The sequence below is a fragment of the Bos grunniens genome, chromosome 1 (assembly GCF_055505025.1).
Source record: "Bos grunniens cultivar Pamir isolate PY7600 chromosome 1, Bosgru_T2T1.0, whole genome shotgun sequence".
NCBI classification, from domain to species: Eukaryota; Metazoa; Chordata; class Mammalia; order Artiodactyla; family Bovidae; genus Bos; species Bos grunniens.
The window spans coordinates 76,905,788-76,915,768 of NC_141165.1; the positions used below are offsets into that span (position 1 = coordinate 76,905,788).

At 38.4% G+C, this 9,981-nt stretch overlaps 1 protein-coding gene across 1 annotated transcript; it reads left to right on the top strand.

Annotated features, from left to right (window-relative positions):
• The first annotated feature begins 6,156 nt into the window (after positions 1–6,156).
• Positions 6,157–9,004, top strand: LOC147379711 (ubiquitin-like). The gene has a single exon (XM_086398445.1). It carries the CDS (start codon positions 8,623–8,625, stop codon positions 8,854–8,856), a length of 234 nt encoding a protein of 77 aa, XP_086254571.1. The 5' UTR covers positions 6,157–8,622; the 3' UTR covers positions 8,857–9,004.
• Positions 9,005–9,981: the final 977 nt, after the last annotated feature.

Below are 9,981 nucleotides of genomic sequence, written 5' to 3' on the forward strand. Positions count from 1 at the left end.
AATGCAATCAACAAACTTGATGCTATTGTAATAAATGTGATATGTTAATACTTTTACTATATGAAGAGATCAAACAATTTATTGAGAGACATAATACCTCCAATGAGCACATGGATAAGAACATGAAGCAACAAGCCACAAGGAAAAAATACATGAATAGTAAATTTATGCACATGCATTTTCTCTCTAATAGATGCAAATGGAAACAACAAAGTTATACCATAGCACTTTCAACTATACAAGTAATAAAAGATTGTTTTAAGGAATTCCCTGGTTAGGATTCTGTGTTTCTACTGCAGGGAGCTTGGGTTCAATCCATGATTGGGAACTAGGATCCCATGAGCCAAGTGACCAAAAAACTTGTTTAAGTGGTAATATTTAATGTGGATGTGGAGACATGAGAGCTTCCCTGATGGCTGAGATGGTGAAGAATCTGCCTGTAACGCAGGAAACCCAAGTTCGATCCCTGGGTCAGAAAGATCCTCTGGAGAAGGGAATGGCTACCCATTCCAGTAATCTTGCCTAGAGAATTCCATGGACAGAGGAGCCTGGTGAGCTACAGTCCATGGGGTCGCAAAGAGTTGGACATGACTGAGTGACTAACACACACACAAGGAGACATGAATTTGACATCTTTATATAATTTTGCTGAGCTTATTAATTATACAGCTCTTTGGAAACAAATTTACCACATTTTATCATGGACATTTAAAATGTTCATACATTTTGTCCATTAATTAAATTTCTGAGATTATGTGTGAAGGGAACAATCCTAAATGCAAAAAAAAAAAAACACCAAAAAAACCCCCAAAATCCTCTAGGTGCAAAGATATTTATTGTAGTATTACTCATTAAGGAGAAATATTGGAAACGAGCTAAGTGTTCAATAATGGAAGAATGGTTAACCTTATAGTTTGGATGCATAATGAGATATTTTACACCCATGACCAATGACATGTCAAAAATACATAGATTGTGGTGTATGATTATAAATATGCATAGACAAACACTAAAACAAAACTAAAAAATAGTTCTTTCTCAGTTGTGTAATTAGCAGTGGTTAACAGTACTTGTTTTTTTCTTCCTTTTTTGTTTTATTGTCAAAACTGTCAGTTACAACCCAATTCCAACCAGTGTGACCAAAAATAGGAATTTATTGGTAAAGTAACCAAAAATTACAGGGATAGAGCATGCTGTTGTTGTTGAGTCGTTAAATCATGTCTGATTCTTTTGTGACCCCATGGAGTGTAACCCACCAGGCTCCACTATCCACAGGATTTTTAGGCAAGAATACTGGAGTGGGTTGCCATTTCCCTCTACAGGGGCTCTTCCTGACCCTGGGATTGAGCCCACATCTTGAGTTTTTAAATCCATGGGCTCCACTGATATGGTCATGAGTCTAATCTCTGCTTCTCCCGGTATCTTGATGAAGTTCTTCCTTGCTGTGAATCCTGGCTTCCTGTGTGAGACCAGAGAAGATGGCTGAAGAACATTTCTACTTGTGTCAGTCTTATACCTCTCTATCCCAAAGCTAAAGAAAAATTTGTTTTCCTGATGGATATATATCAAGCCACTCTGTACTTAGTGATTATCTTGATTAGGTCACATGCCTACCGTGATCTAAAGGGCATATACATACCTCTGCTGTTAATAGTAGAGGAGTCAGGGGAAATGTGTGCATGAATTAGTCCCACCCAAATCACTTTCAGTGAGAGATCCACAGGAAAGAGTGCTTTCAATATGTGAGAAAGCAGGGATAGTCAGGGGGAAAATATAGCATTTTTTAATATAATAAACAAGTACCATATAAGTTGAAAAAAAAAAACCTGATTTTTAAGAGAAAACTATCACCGCCCACCCACCTCCACCTCCACTCTACTCAACAAAGGAAAAAAATACAGCATTATTCAGATCTGACTGGTAAGAATGTGTCATTTCTTGCATCAAACTCAAGAAAACCAATGCATTAAATACTAACAAAAAAGCAATAATTCTTTTAGATGAAAGGAATGTGCAGTTATAAAGATTGGAAGTATCAAACCTAGCAATAAAATGAAAAGCTACTTAAAGGTAAAGTTCATGTGACTGGAGAAAAATATTGTCTTGAGTTATGATACAGAAAAGTCATGTTTTGAGCTAAAATGCTACCCGTCCTCAAAAACAAACAAGCTTGTCAAACTAAAGTGAAACAAAACAAAATTGTGAGAGTGGGCTTCTGTCCAGCAGCACAGTGTTAAGTGTTCTGATGGAGATTTGCTGACCATTCACTCACTAGGCATCCTGCTAACATTTTCTTATCAAAGGAACTGCTATTCTCATGGGCACAGTAGCTGCAGACTTCTAAGGTAAGTGAGCAGTGCTGGAAGCCAAGATTCAGGACAGTTTTACCTCATGAAATCATTCATGTTACTTATTGCATCAGTAGTTCTTTCATTGCTTAGTAATATTCCATTATATGGATATAGCACAATTTGTTTATCCAGGCATTTGTTGATGGCCCTTTGAGACTTTTGCAGTATTTGGCTGTTATGAATAAATCTGTTATGAAATTGTATACTTTTTTTTTTGGTGGATGTATATTGCTGTTTTTCTTGAGTAAATACCTAGAATTTATGGGCCAAATGGTAAAGGAAAGTTTAACTTAAAAAAAAAAAAAACAACTGTTAAACTCTTTTCCAAAGTAGTTGTACTATTTTATATTTCCACAGGCAGAAAGTGGAGAGTTCCAGGTACCAACACTTATTCTTAGTCTTTTTAGTTTTAGCTATTTTGTCTTTTTAGTTTTAGATATTTTAGTGTGTGTGAAGTGAGATTCCATCTTGGTCTTGATTTACATTTTCCTGATAACTAATGAGTTTGAACTTTTCAAATGTGCATAATGGCTATTTGTAAAGATTCTTCAGTGAAGCACCAGTTCAAATCTTCTGCTCATTAAAAAATAATAGGCTTTGGGACCTTCTCTGTTGGTCCTGTGGCTGAGACTTCATGCTCCCAATGCCGGGGACCCAGGTTCGATGCCTGGTCGGGGAACTAGATCCCACATGCCACAACTAAGAGTTCACATGCCACAACTAAGACACAATGAGTGAGTGTGAGTGAGTGAGTGTGAGTGTGAAGTCGCTCCGTTGTATCCGACTCTTTGCAACCCCATGGACTGTAGCCTACCAGGCTCCTCTGTTCATGGGATTTTCCAAGCAAGAATACTGGAGTGGGTTGCCATTTCCTTCTCCAGGAGATCTTCCCAACCCAGGGATTGAAACTGGGTCTCCTGCATTGTAGGCAGATGCTTTACCGTCTGAGCCACCATGCAATGCAGCTAAATAAATATATTAATTAAAAAAAGAATCAGATCAGATCAGATCAGATCAGTCGCTCAGTCGTGTCCGACTCTTTGTGACCCCGTGAATCGCAGCATGCCAGGCCTCCCTGTCCATCACCAACTCCTGGAGTTCACTGAGACTCACGTCCATCGAGTCAATGATGCCATCCAGCCGTCTCATCTTCTGTCATCCCTTTCTCCTTTTAGAGCAGTTTTAGGTTCATAGCAAAAGTAAAGAGGAAGATACAGAGGTTTCTTATATATCCTCTGCTCCCACACATGCATAGCCTCTTCCATTATCAACATCCCTCACCAGAGCAGTGCATTTGTTATGATTAATAAAAGTACAATGACACATCAGAATCAACCAAAGTCTGCAGTTTGCCAGAAAGTCTACTTTTGGTGTTGTATATTCTACAGGTTTGGGCAAATGTACAATAACACGTGTGCTTCATTATAGTATCATATAGAATGTTTTCATTGCCTTAAAAATCCTCTGTGCTCCATCTGTTAATCCCCCATCCCCAGCCCCTTGGCAATCACTGGTCTTTTTACTGTTGCTGTTATTTTACTCTTTCCAGAATGTTGTATAGTTGGAATCATACAGTTGGTAGTCTTTTCAGCCTGGGTTCTTTCTTGTAATGATATGCAATTATTATTCCTCCATAAGTTTTCAGAACTTGATAGCTCATTTCTTTTGAACACTGAGGACTCTTTCATTATCTGGATGTAACACAGAGTCATTCACCTACTGAAGAATATCTTAGTTGCTTCTAAGCTTTGGAAATTATGAATAAAGCCGCTATGCTATAAACATCTGTGGGTTTTGCTCATTCTAAAATTGGATTGTTTATCTTATTATTGAGTTGTAAGAGTTCTTTGTTATAAATACAAGTCATCTCTCAGATTTATGCATCATAAATATTTTCTCCTAACTGCTGGTTTACTGTTTTATTTTCCTAGTTGTGTCTTTTGAAGACACAACTGTAAAACTTTTGATGGAGTACAATTTATTATTTTTTCCCTTTATATTTTATAGCTTTATAGTTTCTTTATGTGTTCTAAATCCTTTTAAGAATTTTCATCTATCTCACTGTTGGAAAACTTTTTCCTGTGTTTTTAAAAATAGTTTTATTGAGATATAATTTATATACCATACAATTCACTGATGTACAGTAGAATTCAATGATATTTTAGTACATTCACAGGGTTGGACAACCATCACCACAATCTAATTTTAGAATATTTTAATTTCCCCTGAAAGATACCTTGTAACCATCAGCAGTTATTCCCTATTCTCAATTTAATTCTATCTCTCATACCTCCTAGTCTAGGCAAACAATCTACTTTCTGTCTCTATAGATTGGCATATCCTGAACATTTCATATAAATGTACTCATAACCTGTGGTCTTTTGTGACTGGCTTATTTCACTTAGCATAATGTTTTCAAGATTGATCAATACTATAGCATATATCAGTACTTTATTCTTTTTTATTGTGGAGTAGCATTGTATTGTATGGATGTAAACCTATTTTATTCACCCATTCATCAGTAGATGAATATTTGGGTTGTTCCCACTTTTTGGCTGTTATGAATAATGCTGCTATATATGAAAGTTGATGTACAGGTTTTGCTGTGGGTATGTTTTCATTTCTCTTGGGTATATATCTAGAAGTAGAATTTCTGGATCGAATGGTATTGTATTTTCAGCACGTCTTAGTCAGGTTTTATTATATTTATTCTTAAGTATTTCATATTTTGGACTTCCCGGATGGTGCAGTGGTAAAGAATCTGCCTGACAATGCAGGAGACACAAGAGACTCAGGTTTGATTCCTGGGTCGGGAAGATCACCTGGAGGAGGAAATGACGATTCATTACAATATCCTTGCCTGGAAAATTTCATGGCCAGAGGAGCCTGGCGGGCTACAGTCCATGGGGTCGCAAAGAGTCGGACACGACTGAGCATGTAGGCATGCATGCACATTTGGCATTGTTTCTATAAGTTTCAATATCCAGTTGTTTGTTGTTAGTATGTGAAAGTGTAATTGACTTTTATATATTGGTCTTGTTTTCTGTGACTTTGTTAGAGTCGCTTATTAGTTCTAATTGCCTTTATTGTGGACTATCAGGCACCTTCTATGTACAGGATTACGATCAATTATATTTTTTCCTTTCTAATATATGCTTTTTATTTATTTTTCCTTTTCTTCCTGTATTCAATCAGTACAATGTTGACTAGGAATGAGGAGGGTGGATATCCTCTTGTTCTTGATCTCAGCTGGAAAGCATTCATTCTTTCACCATTGAGGATATTAGCTGCAGGTTTGTTTTCTTTTTTTACATGCACTCTTTATCAGATTGAGGAAGTTTCCCTCTATTTATAATTTGCTGAGAGCTACTATCTTTAAAGCACGAATGAGTGTGATATTTATGCAGATTTTTTTAGGGGGCACGAGATCTTTTAAGATGCTTATATGCTTTTCCTTCCTGTCTCTGGAAATATGATAAATTGTACTGACTAATTTCCAGATGTTTAGCCAGCTTACTGCCCACCCCCTCCCCCCGCCCTGACCTGGGAATAAACCTCAGCTGATCATGTTATAAGATTCTTTGTGTATTGCTAAATTTGTTTTTTTTTACTGAACCATACTTGGGTCCACTTGCTTGCATGCAGTGAAGTCTGCTGACACCAGGTATAGTGAATGTAGCACAGCATTTATTGCAAGCCAGTTCAATTCAGTTCCGTCTCTCACTCATATCCAACTCTTTGAGACCCCACGGACTGCAGCATGCCAGGCCTCCTTGTCCATCATCAAGCCAAGCAAGGAGCAAATATAGTGGTCTGAGTTGCTCTAACAGAATGCCATAGACTGAGTGACTAAAACAATAGAAATGTGCCTTTCACAGTTCTGGAAGCAAGAAAGTCTGGGATCAGAGTGCGAGTATGCTTGTCAGGTCTTGGGAGGGTCTCCTTCCTGGTTTGCAGATGGCTGTCTTCTTGCAGGAACCTCACATGATAGAGGGAGAGAGATCATCTCTCTTGGATATCTTCTTAGAAGGGCACTAACCCCATTCATGAGGATGCTACCCTTATGACCTGATTAATTGCCCAAAGGTCCCTCATCTAAATACCATCACATTGGGGATTTAGGCTTCAGCATATGAATTTTGAGAGGATAGAAACATGCAATCCATAGCAGAGTGTCACACCAATCTATTAGGATAATGTTTATACCTAGAAATGAAACATGTTGGCAGATGTGTCTATAAATGGGGCAAAATGCCTGCCTAATTTAGAGAATGGTGTCAGAGCTCAAATAACTTGGAAACCTCAACTCTGGACTGGTTGTCTCAGTATTAATTACAGCCAGAAAATGGAGATGAGAAGAGTGACTCACAGACTCAAACATGTGTTTGAATGATGTTATTAACTAAGTAAACTTTATAAAATCCAGGCTTATGAAAGTGTAACTGTTTTCTATAATTTGAGCTTATAGAAAACTTCCTTAATATTCCACTGCTGCACACACACAGCTGCTGACTGGCTGAGGTCTGGCAAAGGGAGAGTCAGTCTTTAGCAAAGAGTCGAAGTAGCAGTTCTTTCTCAGATTCACACATTCCTTCTGACTTATTGGCAGCAAGATATTATCTGGTTCATAGTCTTGCTTACTTGGCAGACACATTTGTTTTAGTAAATAGGAATACATTAACTCTGAATCCTAAAGACAAAGACCTTACTGTTTTCCTTACTCATGACAAAATTACAGTCACATAAAAGGAAGTATGAGTTCTGGTATTCAAATGAAGAATAAGTTCTATTGAGTGGCTTTCCCACCCTGGAAAACTTTCCCTCAGTGAATAATTTCATGATGGATGATTCAATGAGGAATGCTACAATGCTGTGAATGTCTGCATGCCAAACTGCTTTCAACGAGTGAGTGTTTTCTCTGGAAAATGAAAATTGTGACACAGGCCAGGCAATAGTATGCTCCCTGTCTTCTGTAATAAAGGGAAGGGCACTGACTGGGATTCAGGTGTAACAAAGATTTAAGATATTTTGAAGTAGGAACCTGATCAAGTATTAGATAAAAATATCCTTGATTTCCCAGATGCAGCAAATAAGCTACCAGTGCACCCCATTTTTTTCCTGCTATAGTGCAGTGTCACAAAAAATGCACACCATTGAGAGATTTTTTCTAAAATGTGTAGGGAGTTACAGCCCTCACAGTGAACATGAGAACTGAGATGTTAATCTGTTTCCTTCGCTGGTCTTCAGTTATCTCTCTTTGCCGTGAGCTTTTCCTCTGGCCGAGTATCACCCACTCTCTGAAGACAGGTATTTTTCCTTCAGTATACTCAGTGATGCAAGCCAACTATTTTGGATATACTCAAAATTCTTAAAAAAAAGCATCATCAAGGCTAATTTTAGTGAATCTGGCTATTGCCTTAAGCACTGTGACCGAGACCACTGGAACTTACTGATGTCTGCTTGCTCCTCTGTATCGCTCAGCCTCCCTGTGGCTACCTTGGACCCATGAGCAGGTCTGGCCAATGGAATGTAAGCAGTGAGTGCCATTTCCAGCCTGAAATAAGCGTCTCATGTGCCTTACCACACACCGTGTTCTCCTCCATTGTGAGAGCAGATGCCAAAGGTTAATGATGGATGGATGATGGTAGAGTCATGGGGATGGAGGATTCTGTATCCCAGCACCACCTTTTAGAGGAGAGAGCGCTCCTGTAGAGAGCGCCCCGCCTTTTCAGACTATGACATGAGTAAGAAATAAAGATTTACTAAGATTCATTTGTTATAAAGTTTTAAGGGTGATTTGGATAACATCACCCACTCAATGGATATGAATCTGAGCAAACTGGGACATGGTGAAGGGCAGGGAAGCCTGGTGTGCTGCAGTTCATGGGGTTGCAAAGAGTTGGATATGACTGAGCGACTAAACAACATTACTGCTGCTAGCGTTTATTTTTCCTTTAGGCGCCAACTTCTCAACTCCACTGTCACTCCTAGGTAAGCTCAATACTCCCTTCACGTTTCCTCAAGATGAAGCACAATAGTCCTGGAAATAAACATGTAATTGTTGAAGACCGGATATCAAGGTTTTTTTTGTTCAAACTATCAGCTCCAACCTTCTCATAAATTTGATAAAAGGATTTATCCTGCTAAAAAGTGATCTTTAAAATACCTTATGTACTTAGACGCGGCTGGCATTGTTGGGTTCTTGTGTCGTCTTGGAGGTGACTCGGCGTGATTGAATTTGCGGCATCTTCGCATTCACTCACAGGTCAAAATGCAGATCTTCGTGAAGACCCTGACCCGCAAGACCATCACCCTGGAGGTGGAGCCTAGTGACACCATTGAGAACGTGAAGGCCAAGATCCAGGATAAGGAAGGCATTCCCCCTGACCAGCAGAGGCTCATCTTTGCCGGCAAGCAGCTGGAAGATGGCCGCACTCTTTCTGATTACAACATCCAGAAAGAGTCGACGCTGCACCTGGTCCTTCGTCTGAGGGGTGGCTGTTAATTCTTCAGTCTTCTATTCATAATGTTCAATGATGACATCCTTCTGCACTCTAGCCATTTACCCCAATTTAAGTTTAGAAATTACCAGTTTCAGTAATAGCTGAACCTGTTCAAAATGTTAATAAAAGTTTTGTTGAAAAAAAAAAAAACCTTATGTATTATTTTGGGAATATACTATCATAATACTGGCTGATTCTTGATTTATATAATTAAGTTAAATGTGTCAATTTCATTGTGTTCTGAAATTAGTGCTATGACTTTCAGGTATCTCTTAGATACCAGGCTAGAGGGCATATAATAACTAGATGGCCTTGAAATGTAAAATAGTAATATTATTTCTGTTCATCCACTTATCCATTCAATAAAAACATGCTGACCATCAATTATTATGCAGGAACTGTGCTGTCCAATTTAGAAGCCACTAACCACATGTGGCCTGTTTTTTAAATTTTTACTCTAAATAAATCAATTCAATTAAAAGTCAGTTCTTTAGTAACACCTACCACATTTCAAGTGTTTAATAGCTACATATAACTAGCAACTATCTTCTTGGACAACACAAGAGGAACATTAACATCATCCAGAAAGTTTCACTGGACAGCATTCATCTAGAAAACAGATAGACACAATACTCATAATTTTCCTTTAATATAGTCACTGTTTCCACAAAAATTAATAAAATGGCATTAGGCTACCAGAGAGGTCAGGAAATCTATGTATTGGCAATAACATTTGAACTTAGTCTTAAAAATGAAAAGGAATTTGCTATATTTCAATAAAAGGGAACGGCAGATACAAAGTCAAAAAAGCATAAATGGGCTGATAAAACAAGGTGAGATGCTCAGTGTGACTGGAGAGAAACACATGTAAGAGTAAAGAGCAGAGGTGGGTTGGGCATGGCAAGAGCAGGCAAAGTAGAGATGGGTCCAGTAAAGGGTTTGGACTTCACCTTTTGATGATGGGAAGCTAACAAAAATCTTTTAAGTGGGAGAATCATAGCATCAGACTGGCATGGTATGAAGGTCACTTGCTGGTGTTACTGATGTTGAAAGACCAGATTGGAGGTTATGGGTCCCAGCAGGGGAAGACAAAAACAACAGTAACTGAACTGAAGAGGAAAGAGTCA